We start from the raw sequence: 27548 nt of genomic DNA on the forward strand, positions 1-27548 counted from the left end.
GACTGATGGATCCCAGCACCTCCTTCCTCTCTGAATAGAAGGCATAGAACTCATTAAAAAATGTCAGAAAGATTAACTTTCCCTCATTTCTTTCCTTCAAATTAGATACACTGGAGAAGCGATACCGGTATGTGGGTCAGGATGAACTTAATTTACTGTAGAAAAGCAGTATTTCAGGGTCGAGCTTCTCTGTGAGGTGTAAAGAGTGGAGTACAGCCTGACTAATGTAACTGAAGTCTTCCATTAAAATTCTTCAGAAAATTGTCTGGCTCTTAATCAGGCTTGCAAGAAGTGTTACATCTTCCCAGCAGACATACTTTGAACTCTTTCTGGCTCATTCTGGTCTTTAGGAAACTAATTGCACTTTGTACTCCTCTGCTGGTCTCTATAGGGAGAAAGGAGGCTGAGTGCAGGCGACAGAGTAGAAAACTTTGTGTAAATTGTGCTCTCCTCAGGTTATTGATCTTAAGTGCCTGCTAGCTTCAGATTAGACAGACGCAAGAAAATAACTGATATAAGAGATTTCAGCAGCTCTCACCTGCTTTTTGTTTTTCTTTGATCAAAACATTAATGGTAGAGGAGGCTGAGAAGGGAAACTGGAAAGGAAATGTACCAGGAGCATTGCCTTGGCTTTCAGGGACTGATAGATCCAGGAGATGGAAACAAACAGCGTGCAGGAAGGGTCAGGATCCAGCCAGTAAAGCAGCCTGCAGGTCCCTCAGGCCGGCTGAATGTGCTCTGTTACAGCCATTTCAGTGCTGCACAAAAAGCAGGCAGAGGGTCCCAGGCAATTTGAGGAAATTACAGATTCTTGTTTAGTTATTGCTTGTCCTCATCAAATCACTGAGAAGAGGCATGACCCTGTTACAGGCGTTTGGAGCTTCCTCTTTCTCTTCTTCCTCCCCACTAGCTGTGCCATTTGGTAGTACATTTTGAGGTGACAGTGATAAATAAATAGAATGTGTGGTTCTGGAGGCCAGCGCTGCTTGGCGTGGCCGCTGCTCCTTCAAATGGCCCATCAAAGGAAGAGGCAACTAAAATTAATAACCTCATGAAAGATGATTTCATTGTGATTTGTGGCTTTCAGACAACTTCCGGAGAAGATGTCCGTGACTTTGCCAAGGTACTAAAAAACAAATTTCGAACAAAAAGATATTTTGCAAAGCACCCAAGAATGGGCTACCTGCCTGTGCAAACTGTCTTGGAGGGAGACAACATGGAAACGTGAGTAGCTCTAAAGTGTCTAAACAGTTCATTTGGTATGCTCTTTGAGCTCCCCAGCTGGTGCCAACTCCCTTCACTTCCTAAATGCATAAAGCCTCTTTCTTTCTTTCTTTCATTTTTTTTTGTTAACCACGGCTGGCAGGAAAACACAAGCTGGGGTTCCAATTGCCATTCCCTTTATCTGTTTTCACCCATCTTCACAGGAACTTCCACTTCAGTCAGTAAAAGAAAAACGCTTACTGGCAGCCTTATAAACTTCTTAAGTTTGATACAGCAATTTGGAAACTAATGATCTCTTCATTAAAATTTTATTTTATTCCAAATGGGTATCTTTCTGTGCTTTTATTTTTTAAATTAGGTTACTATGTTTGAGAGCTTCCCAGCTGATTTCATCTTTTCTCACCCTATAAATTTAGTCTTATTGAATTACTGTGAAGTCTTTATGGAAAAAAAAAACAACCACAATAATGATACACATGGAAAAATTAATGAGTAGCCCATCTCCCTTTGTTTTTGTTGTTTTGTTTTTTTTACAAGTTTAATCAGTTGTTTAATGGCAATTGCACACAGCTTGTTCTTGCGCTCTTTCTCTCTTTTTTTAATTTTAGATATATTTTTTCTCTTTTTGGTTGGTTGCTCTTCATGGTCACTCATGTTAGTCTGTTGGATTTCTGTTTTTTAGTTGTTGTGATTTTTTTTTTAATCTTTCTGTGATTATTTTGCTGCTGAGTTTCTTCTGCCTCTCTCTTCACCTCCTCATTTTTTGTCTTGCAGTCCTGTTACTCTGATCAACTTCTGGCCAGTAGATTCTGCGTGAGTACTTTTGCTGAAGTGTGCTGCTGCTGCTACTGCTGCTGCGTTCCCTCACTTTTTTGTTTCTTTCTTTGTTTAGTTTTGCATAAGTTCATTTCCTTCTTTCTTTACGATTATTTCCTTTCGTACACTCTCTAAAGGAATGTTTTGATCGCAGATGAACAGAATGGGATAAGTCCAGGAATGTCCAGCAGTCATGAAATGTGTACTGTATACTCTTTCTGGAGTATGTATTTTCATTGAATTAACAGGGATTTTGGTGGAGTCCTACTATTGCTTATAAGAGTTTGTCATTTAAAAGCCTTTGTTTCTGAACAAGCGTCGATCCCTCTAAATGTACACTAAATGCTTTTCAAACGATACAAATAGAATTTTATGGATTTAATTCAATTTCAGGAATGACATTGTTTTGTAGATAAAGCTATAATTTTATGTGCAGCCATTCATACTTGCACACTCAATGTGCCCCAACTAATTCAAAGCTCACTGGATATTTTATTACAGTTTTTTTAGATACAAAAAGCTCTGTGAGGGCAAGTTGAAATGGGAAAATGTTTACTGTATTTTTTTTTTTTTCAGAAGTTAAAAATGCAGGGTTTTTCAACTGTGGACTGGATTTTCATTCTTGCATCATTCCTGCATATGCATTGTCTTAATGTTGTAGTAACACCCTTAACTTGAACTAAAGATATATAACTTACCATTGTGGCATTTGCTACTACTAGTGTTACATGGATGATTTTAGAATAATGTTAAATAAGGTTTATTTTTAATTCACATATTGATAACTACTGAGAGACTAATAAATAGAATTTTATATATTTCTATATGGTGAAATGTATATGGCTTGCACCTTCATTGAATTTTTGGTAGAATAAACAAGAGTGAAATGTATACATTGGAATACTGATTTATAGTTTTCATTTGGAGCACAGACAACTGGGAAGTCAAATGCAGTGCTTGTCCTCTAGGAAATCTACTTCGAGTAAGCATGACATGCGTATTTCTCCAAACCACATATGGTTGAGGATCCACCCACAAAAACTGCCAGAAGGCTGGAGACAGGTTGAAATAGAATGGCTTTGAACTTTAGGGTGCTTTTAGTGTTTATAAATGCATCTGGGGCTGATTGCAGCATATTGTATACAAAACTGGGTATCTAGATTTCTTACCCCTTAGAACAGTTGGAAAGTTAAAAGTAACCTTCTAAAGAAAGCTTGGGTAATATGGAATGCCATTGCTGTGTCTGACATAACATGAAATTAAGCTGCCATAACACGCTTATTTGTAAGGCACTGGCACTAGTTCACTTACAGTAACAACTTCATGGTATGCCTACGCTGATAAATTCACACCAAAGGTTTAGTGTTGAATACTGCAGAGAGCTTAACGTGCATGTAATTTTTAAGAAAGCGTGAGAAATACTTAGAGGCAGGATTTGGATGGAGAAAGGTAGCACCTTTTATCAGACCAACTCAGGTTATCATCCTGAGAACAATCCTTTCATCTGGTCTGACAAGAAAGCAGGAAATTAAAAAAATACTAATAATATTGGTTGGAAGGAGTTTCTGGGTTTTTTTTGTTGTTTTTTTCTACTACCTTTGTTCCTTTCCTTAGTGCTAGACAAGGGTAACAACACAAGTTACTGAGCAAGCCAGCCTTAAAGCTATTTTTCAGTTACAGGGCTGATTCCACCTTTGGCAGACAAACTTCTTACTGTGGTTATCATTGCCTTTTTCTGGTGCTTTTGTACCAGCTTTCTGTTTGTCTTCAAATTGTTCCAGAAGAGCATAACCTGATCGCATTCGATGGTGCTAGGTACATCCTGACATCAACATGTGTTACAATATCTGAATTTGTTTGTAAATACATACGTATATATTTTTGTTATAAGTTAGTGATCTGGGTCACTTATTATACAGTGTTTTGCACGTATATTCCACTTGCCAGGCATAAAAGGGGCAGCTTACACTTTTTATGGGAATTTATGTCTTTTTATTTGGACTGTGGTCTGTCAGTGGCACAAATGCAATTGACGTGATTCTACACTTCAAAGAGCCATCTACTGCAATGCTGAATAGCACACAAAATGCCCTCCTCCTGTCAGCCAGGTTTCCACTGGTTCAGGGAATTGCTGGACGAGGTGTTTGCCACTTGACATGAATGGAATTCCTCAGGCTATTGCTGCAGACACCAGCGTGAGAAATACAGCTGTGGAGTCCTTGTAAAAGGAATGGCTATCTTGGTTAAATATTGGCTGTGTTTCTGTGCCTCCTCGCTGAGTGTTCAAACTGATTACGTGAGCTGATTACATGTGCTCAGAAAGTGAGGCTAGCGAGCTCTCGCACAGATGGTCATCTAAGAGTGTGTCTGTGCAACTGCCTGCAGTGCAGCACAGCCATTCTCAAGCTGGCTCAGGTACTGGCAACTGCGTACCTCTGAGCAGCTAAATTCAATGCGAAAACCGCAATGTTTCTCAACAGGTTGCTTTAATAAGCAAGCTTTTAAAAAGCTGGGTGGGGTGGATCTCCTTTGCAGTATATTCTGAAGCGGGGGCAAACCTGGAAATGTTGACTCATCCCATGTGTGCACTTGGCAGAGAGACATAAGAAGCTCCAACAAGTTATACAAACACTGAGCTGTCTTAAAAAAAATGCATATTATATAGTTTGTTCACTTCGGAGCGTAAAGCGTAGTTTTGAAGCAGCAAGTATACTGTTACGCAGTTGTGCCAATATTTTACCTTGTGCCACTGCCAAAAGGAGCATCACTTCTGTTACTCAGCTGCCAGCTGGTCCCAACCAAGTGCTGCCCTTTCCTTTCTACTGTTACAAATGTGTGCAATCACAGGGTAATATGGACTAGGATGATCCAGTTCAAAAATCAAGCTACTTTTAACACAAGTTTCCTAATCTGTGGACAGTACTAGCAGTAGCATTTGTGTGTACATTGAAAACAAACCCTCTTCTTTCATTGACAGTATCGGTTTAGGTTAGCTTAACAGGTACTGCCTGTCAAGCAATTAAAAAATGAGATTAGCATCAAGTTATCAGAAAACAGTTACTATTGTGCTTGGAAAGCCACATGATCTGGATAAATTGCATCCTTTTCCCCTCTCTTCCCTTCAGTGCTGATGTTCTTACACAAAATAGGATACCAGGTTGCAGATAATCAATTGCCTGTCTGCGTGAATCTCTGCTGTACTGAGAAAATCTGTGAACTGAGTATTTATCCTCTGGTTTGCTGTGGTAGTACTTGAATATGCAGTGGGAAAAAGTACAGTTGGAGGCCAAAGCTCATGTAAAACAAAATGGGATTCATGGTACTTTGTCTGTAATACATTAAAGAGAAAAACTTTCCCATTCTTTGAGAAGAGGCATTGACTGTTTTATATACAGTATATAGTTATATGAATTCTGAAAGATCCTAATTTTATAAAGCCCTTTGCAAGCTGATTTTTAAACTGGAAAATGACCAATAAAGTATAATGATCTTTTAGGAGATTTACTGCAGGATGATCAAACTCCTAGCACAGGAGCATTAAGCACCGTGAGGTTATTAGTTTGGGTTTATTTGCAATGAGTAAATACAAAACAGATTTTGTCTGCTCTTGAGATGCAGTGCAGTCCCCATTGGGGAGAAGCAGCCCAAACCACGGTATCCAACAATTTTACGTGAGGGGAAAATAATTCATCACTTAGGAGTCCTAAAATGAATCGTAAGAAATGAGATTGAAATCTAGCTAAAATAGGAGATTACTGTACAATCTGGAAAGCTGCATTATTATTATTATTTTGTTTGTTTCTGGCACCTCCTGGTATGGGTAGATATGCAAAATCCCACATGGCAGTACGGTGCTTCCTGCCAGCCCAACATACAAAGTGCAGAGGTGATACTATCCTGACGTTGGTATTCTCCAGAGACGAGGCTGTACGAAACAACAATCTAATTTGTGAGAAGAGTCCCATGAATTACTTTGATCGACAAAAAAAAAATATTATTTATTAGGCAGGAAACCCGGTGTAATGGGCAGTGTCCCGTATAACATGCTGCTACATGGTTCAAGTCACAACTGGGGAAAGAAGCAAGACAGAATTATCAATTTCTTCAGAGTGTTATTAAAGGCTAACTTTGGCCGTTTTATGTTTCTGACTGCTGGTGCGGTAGCACTTGCAGGCTCTTTCAGGTGAAACGTGCTGCTCCTGGCCTAGGGACACGTCCTGGGCAGGGGGGAGGCAGGGGAAAGGCTCCCAGTGAGACCTGAAGTCAGGGCCGCCAGAGCAGGCCTGGGACCGTGAGCCAGATGCAATTACAAATGAAGGAGGCAGGTGTGAGAGGAAAACAGGGGCAAGATCTCATCTCCAAATCCTCTGGAAAAAGGTTTCTCAGGGGGTTGTGTGAGGAGGAGTCGTTGCAACGGATGGACGGATTGCCAGACGGTCAAAGCGCCGTGTTGTACCGCAAAGCGCTGCGTGACGGCTTGAGGAGGCTCCTGCCTCACAGATATAACGTGCTGTTTACCAAACACAGTGTAAGCCTAAGGCATAGAGATGTGAGGGCGTAGACATAGCTAAGTGTCTTTTTACTTTTGAAAGGGTATTGTTTGTGATTAATCAGTGTTTTCTGCCTTATAGGCCTGCCTCGTCCCCTCAGCTTTCACATGATGATACTCATTCACGCATTGAACATTATGCTAGCAGGTATGAGACCAGCTGGACATTAGGCAGATCTTTCTCTAAACAGTCATATAAAAAAATCCCAAAGGCTAGCTGCTGCCTGAGCGGGTCTTAAAAGAAACGTAGGGTTTGGGGTTTCCTCCTCCAGGCTCTGGGATGCAGGGTTATTAACCTGTGGTTGCTACTAACCAGCCTGTCCACTAACTTGCATGCCAGAGCGCATGTGTGTGTGGTTAGAAACGACTTCTAGGTTCCCTGGGGGTCTTCATTAAGCTATGCACTCAGTCTGCACAGGGTTTCATTTTCAATGTAGACCCCATTGTAAGCATGCGCATCAGAAGAGCAGAAGTCTCCAAATTCTACATCAATCTCAAATGCCATTTTAATGTTAAGTAATTAACCACGTGGACTACCACAAACAGGATCTTTCCTTGATTTGGTGAATAAAAATCATGGTATATCACTGTTCTAGTTCACTTGTCCACTTTCATACTGCTCTTAAGAATCAAAAAGTGGGTTAATTGCACAAATATGAAAAATAATGTGCTTTTCCACCAAGTAAGCAAATTTGCAAGGATTGAGATAATGAATGTTACTGCAACCTCCTCTTTCTGTCCCCCCAAATCATTTGATAAGTAGAGATATTCTTGGAAGTATGCAGTATATGTAGAAGGGACTAGCTGTCGAAACCAATGAGAAATGACTAATTATTTCACTTCTGATGATGGCATTGCCAGATACAAAACAATCTGTGTAATCCCCTGGCATGTTAAGGCCTTTCTTTGCTTATGGAATTAATTAATCATGAGGAATTGAATAAACCCTCAGAGAAAGAGTTGAAAATTTGAAGAGCTGAAAAGTGAGTTTAGCCAGGTCATTGTATTGAAAAACACAATTATTCATGATCACCTATTGCAAAGCCTTTTGATAATCAACACAGAATGTAAATTCATCTGAGTTTCAAATTCTCTTAAGTCATCAAAACCATCAAACTCTTTAATTTTTTCAGGAATGTTAGAGCAAACAAAGTTTCTGGAAAATAGAATTTATTTTAATGAGTATGTTTATTTTTCCACAGGCTAGCAGAAATGGAGAACAGCAATGGTTCTTATCTAAATGACAGTATTTCACCTAATGAGAGCATGTAAGTAGGTCACTTTAGTATTTTTGACATGGGTTTTCTTGTGAAGGTTAATAGCTTATCATAAAATTCTGTAGTACTGAATTCTCATGGCTGTGCGCTACGCCTGATTCAATTTCATGAAGAGCTCATGTTCTTTCAATTTATGTAGTAGTGTCTGGACTTGTGGCTTATAGTTTAATAACAAATTTGTGCAACAGATGATTAATACCTTCAAAATAAAATTACTAATTTCTCAAAAAAATAGTGATTTATTCAGGAAATAATTCCCATATTACTTGAAAAAATGCTCATCATCTGATACTTTTTAAGGACAAAGATAAAAAGGTGTCCCTTCTGTTTGAACTGTAAGCTTAATCATGTTAAAGTACTGTAAGGTAGAAAATGTGTGGGCAAAATGTCATTCAAAAGAAAAAAAGTGGTCTACCAATAGAAGAAATATATGACAAATATAAGACGTGGGGAGTCATCCTCACCATGATATATTAGAAGTAGTAAACTTTTAAGTTGGACAAATTGCTGAGAAGCATTCGTTTTACTACTTATAAGTACAAAATCATATATAAAAGTTAAAGGAATGTAGTTGAAATTTTTGAAGAATAGTTCAATCTAATGTCACACTGAGATTTTTTTTTTTTTGACATAATATATTTCTCCTCTTTCATGGCTTTCTTGATCTTATTTATTCTCCGAATGAAATGGCATAGAACTAGAAAACTAACAGTGAATAGTATGTTTAAAAACAGGAGAGCAGCACATAAATCACTGTAGTGCTTGAAAATTTGGTCTTAGTTAACCGTGTAGGAGGAGTAATACCACAAATTCTAAATCCATAAAATATATTAAAAAAAAATTGTGATTTTCTACAATAATCTCGTCATTACCACGTATTGAGGATTTTCTCTGAAAATTAATACAGAGTCTTCTTCTTACTACATTAAATATTAAGTTCCTTTAAATCACAGTACTTCCATCAATTTTCATTCACTTAAATTCAGATTCCAAATCATTTGTAGGGACATGTGCATCTGCACATTGTAGGGATTTGTGCATCTGCAAAATGTTCGTGGATAAAAAAGTGGTTTGTTTCTGTGTTTTGAAGTAGTTACTCTTTTGACTTGGTAGTATTGTTACCTAACAACTTTGAAAGAAAATCATGTGCATACAACCAAATACTTTTTTTAATATATTGGTTCAAAGAGGAGAAATTTAAAATGATACATGAAAACTAATACATAAACGATGTTAGGATAGTTTCACATGGTTAATGAAAACTTCATTTCCAAGTCAAATGTCAGTTTTAGATTGATTCAGTAATGTTGTTATATGTGGTTTTTCACTGAAATATTTCAGTTACCTTAACCAGAAGATCATACATAAACCGTATTGTTTTTATTACAGCTTGGTCTTCATTCTTTGCTAAATTAAAAGTTGTATTAATGTGATTCAGTTAATAACATAACCACTGATTATCCAGTCAGTTCATTATTCAGTTTGCACTATTAAAATTAGGATAAATATTCTGAGTTTTGGAAGAAACAAGATCAAGATAAGAATTGCAAAAAAAAAATCAAAGCTCACCATAAATTTGCAAGTGTAACTGAGTTTTGTTTGTCAGGTGCTTAATAAGCATTTTTGTTGACATTCTCATGAGTTTTGGATTAAAATTACAGTTAGAACACTACACAGGTGGAGGAAGAGAAATAAAGAGAAAATGTGTATATATGCAGACAAAAAACATTAAAATATGTATTGTCATTGTAATTATATATACAAAATATGTGCAGCTAAAAATCACACAAAAAGACTGACTTTGAAAATGACATGCTACAGTAGTTATGTTAGTTTTGACTGTTAATTCACTTAAGATGCTTATAAATTTAGGAACTGGCAAGCCTTTTAAATTTTGTTTAAAAACAGGAAATTATTCCTGTTGTGAAAAATTAATATTTCTCATTTATGAGCTAATGGTAATGTGCGCTAAATTGCTTTAGCACACCTGCAGTCCATGAAATGGCAACATTAACGTTTTCAGGAAAAAAATGCAACAAGGAATATTTAAGATTTTGAACAATAACAGCTATTCAAAATGTCTGTTAAATTCTGGATTACAAACGTAACAGAAAAAAAGCTAAATTGAATTATTTTATTGTAAGTATTACCACAAAAATAGGATTCCCAACAACTGTGTCATTTTTTTCTGCCATTGACTAGGGGTGCTGCCACCTTTCATGTTTTTTTACAAATACTGCAGGTGTTAGCTGCGTAGCTTAGGGCCTGAATGCCTTTCCTTAGCACCTAAAACTTCCATTTAATTCTGTGAGATGGTCAAAATCTTCAAAACTTGATTTGCTTTTTTCTTCCAGAGAATTGTCTGTTTCAAATACCTGACAGTTTCAGGGGCAATAAAAGTAAAGAAACACATCATACCTATTAAATACAATTTATTTATATTCCAACAGTATACATCACTTCTAATTTCAAACAAAAAAATGAAAAAACTCCTCAGTGAGAAACAGCATACTTTTATTACATTTAGTCAATATTTCTGTTACTTCACTCCATTTACAATTTTGTAGGGTAAAATAGGTAAGTATAGGATGCCATTTTTGAGTAAGAATAGTTGGTATAAAAATAAATAAATGCCTTGCCTTTGCTTGAATGACCCTTGCTCATCATAGCTGAGGCAGGATAAGATAGCTTTTTTCTCAAGCAAGTTTCAAATTTAAGGTAGGCAAAAGAGGAAAGCTGAGATTGTCGGGTGCAGCACAGCTAGGCTTTAAATATGTGAGAAGCAGAGGGGAAGAGACATGAATTCTACAGAAGAGGAAAATTACCATAGACTATATTAAACAGTTCAGTGGATTTTGTTTTAAGTTATATTGCTCTCCTTTTTGTTACAAAAAGTTCAGTGAATTTCCTTATAAGAAATGAGACACTTGGAGTGCATCATTTACTCATAATCATTGCAAAGCTAAAAGGGAAGAAGGGAACAGCCTGTTTTATTCTCCTCTGTTTTACAGCGATGATGAACACTTGTTAATCCAGCACTACTGTCAAAGTCTGAACCAGGAATCCCCCCTGAGCCAGCCCCGAAGCCCCGCCCAGATCTTGATTTCTCTGGAGAGTGAAGAAAGAGGTGAACTGGAGAGAATTCTTGCTGATCTGGAGGAAGAAAACCGGTGAGTAACGCTGCCAGCTGTGGCAGAGATCAGCTATGACCTGAAGATATAGACGGGAAGAGGGGATGCTAAAAAAAATGAAAACAGGATGTCTTTTAAAACAAGTTCATTCTGCTAAGCTTTTCTAAGCCATTCACAGTTTTCCCTCTGTAAGAGAGAGGTGATGAGTCTGAAATCATGTCATTATTAACTATTCCCATGTTCAGTGCAGTGATGAGCAAGCAGTGAGCCTTCCAAATGATGAGCTGCAAACAAGTGTATGGGTCACCTAATACACTTGTGATAATGGTGCCACATCTAACCAGCTCTTCTAGCTGTGTTTCATATTTCCTTTGGTTCCACTGTTTCCTTTATTTCCATGATAGCAACAACCTTCATGCCTTTGGTACCATACTTTGCCATTACATGAGGGAAGGGTGTGCAAGCTTCTGCACACCTGTCTGGAAAAGGCAGGGGAAAGTTCTCGGAAAGACATGCGTTTCTCAAAAAGGCTGGTTAGTGTGATATGTGAGGTTTTGAGAAGTTCCCAATTCATTTGAAGTAAAAAATCTGTGAAATAGCTGTGCAATCCAGCTAGACGGAATGCACCCAGGTAGAATTTTTAGGGATGAACTAAGTTATAAAGTTGTAATTTCTTCATAAAAATGAGTAATTTTTGGTAATTAAAACTTCTGTCCTCTTTTCTTTCTATTTGTTTGGCATTATTTGTTGCCATATCCTTAGCCTTTAGATATCAAATATTATTGACCACTTCTTTTAAGTTGAAGTATGATTGAAGTTATCTTCATTAATTAAAAGAAGAAAAAACAACTGATTTCATGCAGCATCACATTGCAGTCCTGTTTCTAACGTACTCTGGAGTCTTGTGCCATCAGCATAAAAACTGGTAGATCTTGACACTGGTAGATTAATAACTGCAGCCAAGAACTTCTAAAATAAGAATGTAAGATAAAATTACTAGATCTACAAAAAACACATTTTTATTTGCCTTCTCCTGTCTTTGGCTTAAAATTACTAGATCTACAAAAAAACACATTTTTATTTGCCTTCTCTTGTCTTTGGCTTTTATGGTATAGTCTATTGGCGTTTTCATATTCTTTTTTCTTGCTTCTGCAAAAGCTAGATACTTCAGTCTTGTTTACGTTGAGGGTGTAATGCAGTAATCATTTACCTTAGGCATGTCAAGGAAATAACGGCAAGAGTTGGCAAGTGTCATAGATCTTCTCTCCATGCAGAAGTCTTTGGATGGTTCTAATCAATTATAGTGCCTCCATCACCCCATCATCTCTATGAGACTGTGGTTGGGATTCTTTACAAAGAACAGAGCCTGGACTTGCAGAACACCTTGAATTGATTTTGGCATAGAGAAGCCTGAAATAAGCAATTCTGTCACCTGGAACAGGAGGAAGGTGTAAATCTCTCTTGTGCTTCCTTCTGGACTTGCATCAGCTTCTCCTCTGCAGATTAGGTCTGTATTTCTGTAGAAGTAAAAAGCTTCAAGCAGGAAGAGAATGGAGCCTGTTCTCCATAAATAGCAGTTTTATTTTTCTGTAGACCTGTCTCTATGAATCTCCAGGGGCAGAGGTAACTAATTTAACTACTAGTTTCTTTCACACAGGCTTTTTTCATTAAAGTTGTAATTTTTCTATAAAAGTTAATTTTAATCCACCTTTATTTTCTCATGCCCTTGTGTTTCCAGTAGTGTTGCACCCTCTCAGAATCAGAATACAAAATCTTCAGGTCAGGTTAAACTGAAGATTGAACTGTTAAAGTCTGCTTTCTGTGAGGAATTAGTAGTAGAGAGAATAGCTGGAGATTATGTTCCAGCCTGCATGGAAAACACTGGCATGATGTCTGACAGACCCCTGTGTGTGCCTCCCCATGTCTTCATGAAAACACTGACTTCCCATATTCTGCGGATGCTCCACTAGCATTGCAATGTAACTGAAGTCCTCGTGTCCATGTGTAATTAAAGCTGGGGAAAAGGCATTGTTCAGAGCTTCTTTCCATCTAATATGTAAATTCTCTGCAGAGTTGATAAAAAGGAGAGTGAAAAATAGAGGTACAGTCAAGAACTCACATTTTTCAGGAGGATTTGGAAGAACGTAGAGAATCAATGAGGCATAAAGGATGAAGAAAGGATTTCAGACAGAAAGCTGTAGTAAACAAAGCCTTTCCTCAATGAACGGCAGTCAGATTTTCTTTTAAACTAACTCCAGACTTCTACGGCATTGTACAAAAAGCCCAAGTACTTTCTAAAGTGAAGGAGAAACAATATTTTTTAAAAAGCCATCATATTTTGCATTTTCAGAATTTTTTAGTTAAAAATTATTGGCTTAGTACAAAATAGTAAAATAGCTTAGTTTTCAGGGAAGGGGTGTCATTGTTTTAAACAGCACGAGGGAGTAAATCATGGAAGAAGAACAAAAATCAGAAAGCTTTTCCATCTGTATACAAAACAAGCTACCCAGTGGAAAGGAGGATGGCTTTTAAAGCAGCCTAGATTTGGATGAGAAGGATGGTGTATGAACATTAATAGAACCTGGACTTACAGACTTAAATATGCTAAAGAAATCCTTTTGGGGCTTTATGCCTCGTATTTTAATATGAGGTTTATTTAATAAATATAATAACTGCCATTGGGGAGTAACACGTGAAAAGATCTCTGACAAAAATTATACCATAAAAATATCTGTTTTAAAGTTTGTCAGTTAAACAAGAGCTGTAAAGTATAAGCTTGACCATATATAAGCTTCTCTGTTGTTTTTTCATTCTTATTGTTGGAGGCTTAGTTCCTAGCTGGATGCCACCACAAGCAACCTCTCCTATTTTGGGTGATTCAGGTCTTAATGCAGCAGGGACTGAGAGGTCTGTTTCTGTAGGACAGCTTGGAAGTCACACTGCTGTGATTTTCACTGATTATGACAAAATCATGACTTTTGTCTCTCTGCATCTCTCTCTGCAAAGCTCTATAAATAACTTGTACTTAAAATATGAGGTAGAAGCTCGAAAGAGAACAGGTTGTTGCTTATCATCCTGATAGATTGTCACAGCCAGATGACCATGGTTTTGTGAAGGAAACAGTGATTCCTGTCACAAAAAATAAACCATTCAGACAGGATCAGTCAGGATCCATTCATATCCTTACCTGTCTTTTAAAAAGTTTTGTCTGTTTAAATTTCTGTTTTCTAATCTTTTTCCAATGAGTTTGTTCAAGCCTTTTTGGCTGTTACCAAAGGGAATCAAGAAACCGTGACCTAATTCCTTGTGTCACCCTGGCTCTAGAGGGTGAATATGTGTTCTGCACATTATTTCTAACAAATCCTCTGAGTAAATGTTGTTTATTGCTGCAGCATGAAGACTCGGTGAATCTGTTGCTGGATAATGGGCTGACTGATACAAAACATGTTGTGATCTCCCGGTCCTCAGCCCAGCCTTGAAGTGGCTGGACTGTTTCATTTCCCTTGTAAATACCTCGGGTCTTGTCACTGGGTGCGTCTCCTTTCTGGGGCTGATGTGATGCTTGTTCGTGGGAAGGCAAGTGGCTAGAACGGTAACAGTGTTAGATAAACACTCCTCTTCTCATGCCTATATTGACAAAACTTCTCTTGCATACACTTCTGATGATTTTTGACAATGAAGATTTAGCTGTCATTGCTGTGTCTTGTATTATTTTACAGTTATGGTCAGCACTTGCATTCACTTCTCAGCAGCTATTGGGAAAGTTGCATTCAGTACCAACAAGAAGCAATACGAAGATAACAAAACACTGTCATTTCTCTTTTTCTTCTGCTCTCCACAGCTTCCTACTTTTTTTTTAAAAAAAAAAAAAAAAAAGAACTTCTCCCTTTTGCTTCTTGTTTTTATTCTTCCTCACCTCTTTGGAGCTGTTTATAAAATTCTGACCTCCATTTGGTTTTCAGCTGCAATTTCTGGTCTCCAAATATTTCTGTCTTGACTTGCTATTCAGATGAAAAAGACTCTTTGAAATTGAAATTTTGAGGTTTGCTTTTGGACAGTTTAAAAAGATCTGTTGCCTATTTTCTATTTTGAATTCTTCTGAAATGTATTATCCAAATTATAAACTAACCTAGCTGTGACACACTTCTGAATGTGTTGTGTTTTTTTTTCAGTTCCAAGGACCTCTTCTTAGATATTTATTATTTATCTGCTAGAAATTTGAGAACTTGGTGCTTTAGTAGTTGCGAATATGACTTCAGTAAATAACGTATGCCTAAAACTTGACTGTTAAATAATTTATATTTGCTAAAATGTGAACAATTTAGAGAATATTTTCAATTGGTGGAACTTTTTCATTTGAGCATTCGGCCTTCAGACTCATGCTTAGTTTTACATCTCCTTGAATATTGTGATAAGAACATTTCTTGATGTATCCAATAGACATAAAGTAATCTTGCTGTAGAAGGCGGTATTACTACATTGCAATATAAGACAAAAACCCAGACACTTACAAAAATGCCCTAAAAACATTCTGAAATTTCCTTAAGAGTGAATGTATTTCTGAAACAGCTGGGACAGATTTTTTGTGTCCATCTATAGCAGTACATTACATAAGTTATAGACTAGGAGGTGCTGTATTGGCATTAAAAAGAAAGTATGGTTTTGTTTTGAGATGGTCTCAATTATTTTTGCAAATAATAAAAATTAATTTCTGCTATTTTAATGGCTAGAAAGATGAAAGTTGCCTAGTATGTTAGTTGAATCAAATACTTCTGTAAAAGGGAGACTTCTCTCTTCTTGTCTTCTTGTTTTTCTCCCATCTTTTAGCTGTTCTGTAACAAGAACTTAGTAAATGACACTTCCAGGATCAGCTGTTTGCCTTTCCTTTGCTTTCCTGACTTGCAGTGGGAGCGCAGTGGGCTGTGAGCTGCTGGAGAAGCACTAACATCCCAAATCTCAAAGCTACCCTGTTTTCATGCAGCAAGAGTCTTGCTTCAAACCTGAAGAATGATAACTGGCCTCAACTAAGTTTCTTCTGTATCGTTGCCAATAGCTAGAAAGTGATGTATTTCTAAATATGCTCTGACTCCTTTTTGTATTTATTTTGGCACTGAAGAAGTGGAAGTAAATCTTCTAAGTGTGAAGCATCATAAGCAAATAGTGGTACTCTAATGAGGCATAGAGGTAGTACATGGTTCAGTTACCAGCTTTGTCCATTTCCTCAAACCACTGGTTTTCTGTAGGTAGATGAAAAATAACCCGAATTCAAAAATTTGCAATTGCCTCTGAGAGGAACATTCAGCAAATCTGGTCCACTAGGATTTCCCTCACCAGGCAATTAATCTTGCCAGTGATAGATGTGATTAATAACTCATGAGCTCTTTACTACCCAGATCTTCACAGTTGCATAAATCAGGGTTACATTGCATGCTTCCTCTGTTATTTTTCTTCCTGAATGCTTAAAAGAGGTGGAAGCATGGTTAATGAAATACATGGTTTTTTTCTTTGAATATTTCTTTTACTGAGGTAGAATATATTTTCCCGGTGATCAGAGGATGCATCAGCTTTGTTTGTTTGTGACATCCAGTTGTGAAAGTTACCCAGTCACCCAGCGAGGCTGGGCTTCTGAATATTGCCGATCCTTGCTTCAGTCACACTCATTTAGAGAGATTATGCTTTCGCTTCCCCTTTCTCTAACTTCCCATTTAATGCTGAAAATGTAAGACAGCGCCTTTCCTTGAGACACAGATGCTATATTCTGAGGGCTGTGGACAGTTCCTTGGACGCCTGGCTTGCAGCAGCATTCCTGTTTCACCACACAGCTTAAAACTGTTCCAGAGGTGGGAATAAAAACAGATCGTTTTCTCCTCTAGGATGGTGTTACAGCAGCTTTCAAATGATTTCTTTCTCCTGACTTTCAACCGTTTTTCCCCTATGTAAATACAATTCCCTGTATGTTAGATCTCAGTTATTACGGATGCTATTGATCATCTGCACCCTGCATCGCTCTTACGGCTCTGAAAGCAGTCAATATAATGAGTCCTAATTCTCTGGACTAAGGACTCTGTAACTGGAATGAAAAGGTACAGCTACAAACTCAGTGACACAGATGCTCAGGACAAACTCTTGGGCTTTCTTCAAAATGTCATTCCTTCTTCTAACAGAATTACTGCATCGTGTTGTAGAACTCATAAATTCAGACGCCTCTGCTTGGATAATGTGCGGTATCCTTTTACAACATTCTTTTTCTGTAGTAATTCAGAAAGAGTTTTTAACTAGTTTGAATCAGTCATGAAGGCATTTTTATCTGAATTATTCCCTGGTCCTCGTTTGATTTTCCATAATATATTTACTGGAAGAGCTTCTCTATCTTGAAATTCGAGGGGAAGATTGTAGATTTCTTTGTAACAAAGTACCTGATTATGTTGTAAGTATCAGCAGGGGCATTTATTTAGTTTCCCTTAGGCTGGTACTTCATCTTCTGCTTTACAGCACTTCGAAACCTTCAAACTTTTAAGTCTCCTGTTAGTAGAGTATTGCCTGCATCATGCATCTGGGAAATTCCTTACAGGGCAGCGATAGCCACAATCTACAGACTTGGTGAAAAAAAAAGCTCAGTGATCAATCCTGTATAAACTTTAGTGTGTAGTAAGACTCTGTGATATTGCTGTCATTCTCATTTCTATTCCCTTTAGTATTTTTATTAATTATTCACCAGTTCATTCAGTTAACAGTATGAGAAGACATTAAGTCATATGGAAGGCAACACCCAGCATAACCCTTCTTTCATCCAAATAATTTTCATGAACTTTAAACTCTATATTTACTTAAAGCAAAAATCTTCCTTTAAAAAAAATGTCTGATTTGGAAGAAAATAACTGATTTTTATAGCACCTTCTTGGTTTGTCTTCCACGCACTTTTCTCATTTGTCAGTTATGTGGGATTTTTTTTTTTTCTTAGAGAAATTGTCATCCCCCTTCATGGGATTGCATTTTTAGCTGTTCACAGAATGATGAAAAGAAAGAACATAGATAGTGTCTGACAGCTTGAACACTTTTCTAAGTCTCTGTCCACTCCTTGTGTGGATTTTAGAGAAAGAAATTTTGAATTATGGGACAATCAGAAGTTAAGAAGGATTAACATATATAGATATAGATATAGATATAGATATATTTTTAACCTTCTTAAACTCCTGCAGAGGAGGGATCATGCCATGTAACCCCCTGTGGGGTTGCTACTGTTGTCCCAGGTTAAGATGCATCCATCATTCAGTTGCCACGGGGCAGGAGTGCAGTGTTTGAAGAACAGTCAATGGTCTGTCCTTATGCTTGGCATCGTTTCCTTATCCATGTGAAATGATGCATACCGCTTTAGTTCTTGTTCTGGTCACAGAAACACACCTTTAGAAATGTTTCAGAGCTTAATGGTGTTTTTGGGGAGGTTTCTGAGGTGCTATTAAGCCTCCAGACCAAACTGTCAGAGCGTATTGTGGTTTGCAGGCAAAACTGGAAAAAGTGCCTGTTTTCACAAGCTCAAATAGGAGCAAGTTGGAAAAAAATAAAATCTGGGTCGCTGCTTGTGATGAGTAAGCAGTTAGCAGGCTACTGTCTATGGAGCCATTTTCCCCCCCTCTGGGAAGCAGTAAAGGAACATCAGAGCACCAAAATCCCAGTGCAGGTTATTAGGCCTCCCTTGCGTACAAAGTTTCTGCTGCCAAGTACTAATTTTACATTGTTGGACTGTGTTAACCCCAACAAGGTTTCAGTTTCTTACCTTCTGTGCTCTTACTTCTTGGTAGATTTTTTTCATATGGACCATTATAGATCATACTAATCTATGGAGAGTTTTACTGGAGTAAAACTGGAGTTTTATGAAATAGAACAAGCTTAACAGCGCCATAAAGTCACAGTAGACTGTAGCACCGTAGGCGGTGCTGTCTGAAAGCAGGTAAAACTTATAGCCCCCCAAATTAGTGATATGCACTGCAATTTAATTTTAGAGCTAGACTGTAAATGCAATTGCACATATAAAGAAAGGAGAATGATGTGACCTAATTAATGACAGCAGAGTTGCAAATGAACTCTTGAATTCTGTGTTTTTTTTCTGAATTTTTCTGTGGCCTTCTTTCTGTCTTAATTTTCTCATCTGTGAAATAGGTTGGCCAGGTGGTGTAAGCTTTGATTAGTGTTTGTGAAGTGCTTTGATCGCTCTTTTAGCACTAATTACTACAAGAGTGTATTCATGCTTGGAAGTGAAGAGGCAGTCTGACTTCTGCTAGCAACCATAAAATGCAGGAAGCTGAGGACTGAACCCAGGACACGTTGTACTTGTGCTTCAGGATGGTGCCTGGAGCCCAGCCAGCCTTCTGTTTTATGTGCCCTGGAAGGGAATTAACTGTGAACTCTCGTGATGCAGACAGCCTTTGGGTAATGCTTGTATCACTGTTCTGCATTATATCCGCTTTGTGCAAATCTATGAGCTGTAATCCTACATGGATTTGGATTTAGCAGAACCAAAGGCAGGTGTTATCACAGAGCCTCTACCCCTCCAGTGGCTGCAGGTGTCACATCACAGGAGAGGAGGTCCACTCTGACTGCCCCTAGCAGAGGACAGCCCAAATAAACCTGTTCTGCTTGAAAAAGCTTTGCCTCCTTGTTACTCCTCAACAGAAACTTGCAGGCAGAGTACGACCGTTTGAAGCAACAGCATGATCACAAAGGATTGTCTCCACTGCCGTCCCCACCTGAGATGATGCCAGTTTCTCCGCAAAGTCCCCGCGATGCTGAGCTCATTGCAGAAGCCAAGCTGCTTCGCCAGCACAAGGGCCGCCTGGAGGCCAGGATGCAGATTCTGGAGGATCACAACAAACAGCTGGAGTCACAGCTGCACAGGCTGAGGCAGCTACTGGAGCAGGCGAGTCCTCAGGCCTTTCTTTTTGAGATTTCTGTAGAGCGATTTTCCAAACAGGATGTGAAATGTTATCAATAACAATTAACATACCACAAAATCATATCTGTAGAGACTGGTCAGCAAAATATATTAAATTGTTCTGTAGACCGCAAGTGGCAAGTGGTAAAATCACACTTCAGTATTGCTTTTTTATTCAGAATTTAAATCATTTGTTTGCATGGATGTATTTACTTGAAAAAAAAAAAGAAAATTGTGTGTATTTATTGAATTAATAAAATATATACAGAGATGCAAGGACTTGTGCAACTCTACTGAACTGTTAATAACAATCTCTTCTTTTTTCCTCAATTTTTAGCCACAGGCAGATGCCAAGGTAAATGGTACAACGCTATCGTCTCCTTCTACCTCTTTGCAGAGGTCAGACAGCAGTCAGCCAATGCTTCTTCGTGTAGTTGGCAGCCAGACTTCAGAAACCATGGGTAAGATCACTAAGTTCAGATTGTCATAAAAAATATATGTTCCATTTTCAAAAAAAAAAAATCCTTAAAGGCAGAAACTACTCTGCTGCCTTGTTTAGTTCAAGTGAGAATGAAGTAGACATTTGCGATAGTCTTCAATGTCACCTGGCTCTTCATATTCTCATTATTGTTCAGGCTTTTGGTTTTGATCATGATGCACACCGTAGCATGGATATTTTGACATGGAATGCAAAACCGAGCTAGGGCTTGAATTCTGAAAACAAACATAACAAAAAAACTATCTAACGGTTTCATTCAGATTGACTTTCAACTATGAAGCATGACATGGCTGATTTAAACATACATAGTATTAATTATGGCTAAGAGATCAAATGTACGATTAATCATCCCCATGTTAACTGATGTGATCTTATTTTTAATATGTTGTTGCTCAAGCAGTAGGATAGAGCTGTCACTCTTCAGCAGTACTCATTTAGTGTCTTTTGTAAATATCACATCAGATGTGCTAATAAACGTCATATGAGGTGTGGAGTAAGGTTGAGTAATAATATGCTGTAGATTGAGGTTGGAATTATTATTTCAATGCTTTTAGTAACTGTTCTGCAGCATTTTCCTGATTTCCTGTCTGCTTTATAATATTTATTAGCAAGTGGTAAGCGTTTTATGTTAGTGAAAAAGCAGTCATCCCTTGCAGCATCTTTAAGCAAACGTACTTAAATTACTTGAACAAGATAATATTTGAAATCTGAAAATAACATTCAACTTCATACACAAGAATGTATTTAGCGTGCATCAGTGAGAGGCTTTTGGGAAAAGTAGAAGGCTTAAGTGGGAGCTTTTCACTGTGTTTTGTGAAAGAATCTATCCCAGTGAGAAGAAGAATGGGAAGGGATGTTCTTCTTGGTATGAGGACCTGTGGGAGATGCAACTTGTTAAGGAGGTCTGTCTTCCCTCCTGAGTGTGGGTGGAAATGTCAACTTGTGCTGGTATCAAACAAGATGGATTCCATAGGTTCCACCAAAAAAAAAAAAAAAGAAATTGTAGGAAATTAAATATTGAGGATGAGAGTACAGTCACGGGTAACGGGAATTTGATTTGAATCATGTAATTGCATTACTAGTGAGTAAATATTTTACTGTGGAATAATTTGTGTTGACTTTTTGAAGAAACATCATGAATTCCATCACACAAAGTATGCTTATTAAAGTGCTCAAGAAAAAAGGGAAGACTGATTCCCTACCATCGTATTAAAACTCCTTACAGATTCTTTTGCCTTTAGAAGGCCAGGAATACAATAATGTACTTCCTTTCATTTGACTTAATCTAAAATTATTCTAATTTACATTGTGAGACCGGAATAAATTAACATGCATATAATCATATAATCTGCTAAAACTTCCTAATTTGAAACAAATCTTTAGACATGAATTGGGTTTTTTTGTTTGTTGAATCGAGACTATGTGGAAGGATGGTGAGATGCTGAATCGTTATCACTATGATCATGTTGAGAGCCAGCAATGCAACAGGGTCAGCAGTATGGAACAGAGTTTATAAAAAGAATTACCAACTGCAGCTAATACAGTTTATTGTCACCTTTCACACCAGAAAGCATTTTTTGTTAGTCTGAGAGGTTTTTAAAGCACAATTTAAAATATTCTAGAATTGTGAATGGAACCAGAATGGTGTCATAAATTGTGCTTTCATACATACATATAGTGGTTTCATACAAGAATCGTGCTCCCGGTAGGGAGGGAGTAATAATTTTCAAGAAAATGCTGAGCATCTATAGGTCTCTCAGGCAATGAGATAATGTAGTGGCAGCTTTCATATGTTTTTCTCTTTGACAGGAGACTTTTTTTTTTTTTCTTCCTGTCTTTCTGCTTTCTCAAGGAGAGATTGCTGTAAAAAGCTTTCCACCACTGGTGGTGTCCAACCTGTTGGTAAAAGCAGCAGCCCACTCAGAGCCTTACTTGCAAATAGAAGAGCTTATCCTTTGATAACCAGAGACACCTAGGCAAGTTGAAAGGTTCTGCTTCTCTTCTCATAGAGTCCTAATGGGAAGGCCCTAATCATTGACTTTTGCCTCCAGTACTGTAGTGGTAGTGAGGTTCTCTGAGGCTTGTGAGCCCAGAGGTTGTTGCTGAACTTTAATTTATTCAGGTGCCACCAGAACATTTGCCATCCATCCAGCTTTCCAAGCCCCTTATAGAAAGAAATTGGGAAGACTGGTTTGGGTAAAGTGGTAATTGACATCTGAAGATTGCTTGGCTGATGTCTTATTTTATTATGTTATTTACAAGGAAATGCTCCAAAAAATCATCCAAGTGAGAAAGAATAAAAACAGTGTATTTTAAATAAAGATAGAGCAGTCTTCAGGGTAAACACATTTCAAGGTGTATCAGCACTTACCAGGATGTTTGGAAGTCAGTACCTGTTGTCAGTTTGCCACGGTAGTTCTTGGTAGTTCTTTTTGGCCAGGACAGGAGAACTAGTGCCCCCTTCTTTTGAAGAAAAACTTGAAAAACATTAAAACGCCTGTTTTCTGCAGGCTTGCTGATAAGGTACTCAGCCTGGGTAGAAGTGGTAAGACCTTGCTCTAAGTTTTCACCTTGGCATCCAGCAGAGGCTGGAAGGACACTTATTTTGCTAAAGCACCTCTGTTGGTGCAACGCTTGATGCAGAAATAGCTTATGATGTGACTTGGGTTGTTCTGGTCCGTGAACCCAGCACCAGCGGAAAGCTGAACAAACTGCAGCAGTCTCAGCAGCCATTTTTTAGACCATTAAAAGAAGCTGTGTATGTGAATTAAGAGCTTCTTACAGATATTTTAACCCAATTTGTTTACTGGGGTGTGAAAAATAATTCTTGGCCAGTAAATAAGTCTTTTGAAACTCCTAGTCCTAAGGTGAGGCCAACACTACACTGAGTAATATGGAATCTGTGCAGCCCTGAATTGTTCCTTTAGCATCTCTTTTAGTAGACTTCCCACTAGCATGCAGCAGTGGCAAAGTTTAAAGAATCTTAAAGCTAACAGCGAGGTAGCTTATTAGGTAGTTAGCAAGTTAGCTTCTAGGTACTTTATTACTGAAGTTGAGCAGGGCAAGACTTTAGAATAAAGGGTCATTAAGTCATTTTCAAAATAAGGGTATATCTCTCTGTGGTTATTACAACAGGCAAAATTCATTTTCTGTATTAATAGGGATAAAAGAAATCTGGTAAAAGGAGAATCTCATTCTAAGCATCCTTTAGGTGTATTCTCTTTTCAGATGCTTTATTTCTACTAAAGGCTAGGGTCTACAGTAAAATCAACAGATGGATTTTGGTTATCGGAAACCACGACCAAAATAACCCCAGTAAAAATAAAATATATTGAATTTCCCATTAAGCTACTGCCCTATAATCAGGTTATAGAAATTATTCAGTGGGAGAAATGTATTTCGCTTTATTAAACTGCTGCTAAACCCTTTTATGGTACAATTGAATGTTCTTGGAGCGCCAATCTGATGCAATTAAACTGTCAGAAATATTAATACTGATGCAGATGAGAATCTAGGTTTCTACTGATTTATGCAGCTAGGCAAAGCAGCGCTAACATGAATCCAGTGCTATTAGAGAGCTCCTCAGTAGCAGCACTCACAACAGCAATTGCTTTTACCATTAATAGAATAAGAGAAGCTGAAACAAGGAGCATCATTTATAGAACGAAATGTTCCTGGCAGACATTTTGCCCCACTTCTTTTACCACAGCAGGTTATTTCTTAAATCCCTTGCTACAAGTTAAAATTAGGGTTAATTGTTTAAAAATTCATTGTTTAATTTTACTTAAATCCTAACACTTAAAAAAGAAAAAGAGAGAGAAGCATAAGAGGCATAAAGAGTCAACAAAATTCACCTTGATGATTTTCATTGTACACTAAGTAGAAAATGTGTTTAAGTGACCAGCCTTAGCTTTGTGAAGGACATATGCAATAGTAAGGTGTTACCAAATGGCTTCATAGTGGCTTAAATACAGTGGTTTGCACTTGCTTTCCAGGCGAGGATGACCTGCTCAGCCCTCCCCAGGACACAAGCACAGGTTTGGAGGAAGTGATGGAGCAGCTTAACAACTCCTTCCCCAGTTCCAGAGGTAAGCCCAGCCACCCAGGAGCATGTGCCAGTGGAGGAGAGTATTGCACTTGTAAATGAGTCGTGGATGTTGTGGGCAGAGCAGAAATTAAAAGTGCTTTCCATTCCTTTATCTTTTCAGGTGTTTGAGTTTGGTTTCAGGTTTTATTTTGCTGTTCTTTGTTTTTATTTTACCAATTGTTGTAGATAAACCTGTCCAGTTTAGAGTGGAGAAGCAACCTGCCCACCTGCCCCTTCTATACCTCAAGTTTCTTCCACAAGTAGCAGTTGCTAGATAAGTGGATGAAACAACATCCTCTTGGACTCTTTTTTCCTTAGCATTTTCTTCTTTCCACTTTTGCTGTGTTCTTCTCACAGCTTCTCTCCTTCAGTCTGTCCTTGCTGATTTATTTTTAATACATCCTACCATATTTTTTCTTCTTGCCTTTTTCCAAGAAGAATGTGGTTCTAAATAATACTGAAGTTCTGAGTCAAAATTCTTGACCTTGTGGTACATAAGTTCTGAGTGATAGAGGAAAAGCAACTGGACTGCTTGATTGGGCAGCATAGGCTGTATTTATACAGCCCCAGCATTTCTTCCAGTATTTCCATTTTGGTCATTCATGTTGTTTTCTAAAGAGAGGCATTTGTATTATTGGAATTTTATTTTTTTCAGCCTTTTTTCATTGAGGAATGGTCTTTTCAGAGCCCAGAGAAAATACCCCGCTGCCAAGAAAAATGACATAGATTCCTAACAGGAGGGAGGATGTTTGAGATGTTACCTGACTCAGTGAAAGAAGGCTCAGACATAAACCTGTTGGCAGAAGAAAGACCCCATGTCTATTGATAGATACCCTATTGGGTGGGTTTCAGCAGGGGCATAGACAGCCTTCAGGGCCTCTTGCACAGTTAGCACACGTCCCTCAGAAGTTCTGTCACAGCTTCGTGCCTTAACCATCATGCTAGACTTTCAGTGAAGTCAAATTTTCTCCATCCTTTGATTTCAAAGCGAGCTCAGCTCTCACCATGCATCATCTATGAGCAGTGGAAAAGGAGAAGGCAGTATAAACTGTATAATAACTCATGCTACAGATTGAAAGATGGAGTAGTATAGAAAACTACTGTTTAAGACAATCTAATACAATGTATCATTAACTACACTGATCTCCTCCTCAGTGTTATATGAGAGGCTGTCATATGTCCAGCCCTCATTTTACCTATTGTATTAACTCTCAGACACAACAGATGAAAAATCTTTGAAATATTGGTATGTAGACAAGAATGGGCATATTCATAAAGTTGCTCTGTACGCGAGGTTTCAGCAGCCAGTGCTTTCTTATTAGTGACCATCATTTTTGTAAATACATTCTATGTATGAGACCTTGCATAATTTTATGTGTCTAGCTGCAGACAACCATATGTTAAAATGCTCACACTTCACTGGGGTATCTAATTTGTTATCATAGATGATGACACTGACAAACAGTGTTTCTTCTTAAAAACAAGCTTAGTCTTAAGTAAAATAGGAGCAATTTTCAAAACAACAGTTAATGAGTTATTTAAAATACAGCGGTTCATTTCCTGTGTATGAATAGGTAGAGATCAGTCTCTTAGATACTACTCCCTGCTGTCTGAGAGTAGAAAAGGTTCTTTATTTCCTTAGTGAAAAATAGAAAGCTTCAATAATAAAACTAACAGAATGTACAGTCTAGTCAAAAAAAAAAAAGATTTGAAATGTGTAACATTAGTTAATATTTTAGTTCAGAAATTTAAGCTATAATTTCATATTTGCATTCTGGTGATGCAAAATGTGGTAATTTCAATATGGAGAAATAATACATTTCCTGATTTTTTTTTCTTCATTCGGTAACTGAGTTAAAAGTGGATTATGTGATCATAAATATCCTTCAAAGAGATTGCAAGAAATACATTCGGTACCAAGAAATGATGAAGTGAAAGTGGTAAAGTATTTGGTGGGACAATACCCTGCTGAGACAAATGAAAACAAATTAGAGTTAGTATGTTCAGCTAACAATTTATTGCCACAGATAGTGCTGATTCGGAGAGCTCTGTTTTCCCACTGCTTATAAATATGATACCTTTATTTTTCTGTCCTTGGACTCTACAGCAGAGAGACTCCTCCACAGTACTTGGCCTCTGGATTCTGCAAGCCCTCCTGTCCGTGAAATCATATATCACTCATATCAAGTTTTCTAAAACACAGCTGCTGTTTGTTCCTGCTTTCCTGCCTGACTAGCAGCTGTAGAGGACAAAACCATTTTCTAGCAGAAAGAGTCTGGCAAAGTCAGGCTTCCTACAGGACTCTTCCCCATGGCCTGACCAAACCACTTCTGGGCTTTGCAAGAATCTGCCTCTTCCCCTCTCTTTGGCTACTACACAGTAAGATTGGTCCATATGGGAGAAAAAGCTGTTCACTTCTTGTGACTTGAACCTTACAGTTTGGGATGAAGAGATTAGTGCCACATTTAATTGGGTTTCTTAGTTCTTCATTATAGTTTTGGATTCATTTGCATGAATGCTAGGTTTATATAACTCTTTTTGATTGAAGAACAGGAAAGGTCAAACCATCTATGGAAAAAAAAGTAGTTTGTTATACAACCAGTGCAAATGGCTTTCCAGTCACTGGTTGTTGTAGAAGGCTGCTGACATTGTCAGTTTTGCTGAGACCTTGTGGAAACTTCAATAATGAAATTTTCTTCTACTCTCATTTTAATAAGTGATGTTCTCAGTTGAATATCGTGATATTGCATAAACAAAGCTTACATCCACAGATGATTTGCCACAGCCTCATTTAGGCCATCATTATGAGAAGATGCCATCCGTATGCAGTCAGATTCCACAGGTATCAGGGATCCTTCTTGGGATTTACAAGACTGCAGACAGGAGAAAAGGAAGCAAAGCTGATTGGTCCCAAGAAAACACTGGAAACACATCTTTATCTTGGGTTTCCAATCTGTAATAAAGCATTGAAGTGTAATTGCAAAAGAGTTAAAGCAGTGGCAAGGCAGACTGAAAAGAGAGCATAATATAAGGATT

The 27548-nt window shown here is 37.9% G+C and overlaps 1 protein-coding gene across 30 annotated transcripts in view; it reads left to right on the top strand.

The window, feature by feature from the left end:
• The window catches only part of DMD (dystrophin), a 1241121-nt gene that overhangs the window by 1198582 nt on the left and 14991 nt on the right, over positions 1 to 27548 (top strand). For 25 of the 30 annotated variants that reach the window (XM_080576230.1, XM_080576221.1, XM_080576246.1 and 22 more), the window contains 8 exons: positions 1088 to 1224; positions 1999 to 2037; positions 6672 to 6737; positions 7792 to 7857; positions 10878 to 11036; positions 19668 to 19911; positions 20264 to 20387; positions 24421 to 24513. In XM_080576230.1, coding sequence (XP_080432356.1) covers positions 1088 to 1224; positions 1999 to 2037; positions 6672 to 6737; positions 7792 to 7857; positions 10878 to 11036; positions 19668 to 19911; positions 20264 to 20387; positions 24421 to 24513 — 928 coding nt within the window. The remainder of the gene's footprint in view (positions 1 to 1087; positions 1225 to 1998; positions 2038 to 6671; positions 6738 to 7791; positions 7858 to 10877; positions 11037 to 19667; positions 19912 to 20263; positions 20388 to 24420; positions 24514 to 27548) is intronic. The other 5 variants (XM_080576249.1, XM_080576241.1, XM_080576242.1 and 2 more) reach the window with 2 other exon arrangements.

The sequence above is a fragment of the Anser brachyrhynchus genome, assembly GCF_964034855.1.
Source record: "Anser brachyrhynchus genome assembly, chromosome: 1".
NCBI lineage: Eukaryota > Metazoa > Chordata > Aves > Anseriformes > Anatidae > Anser > Anser brachyrhynchus.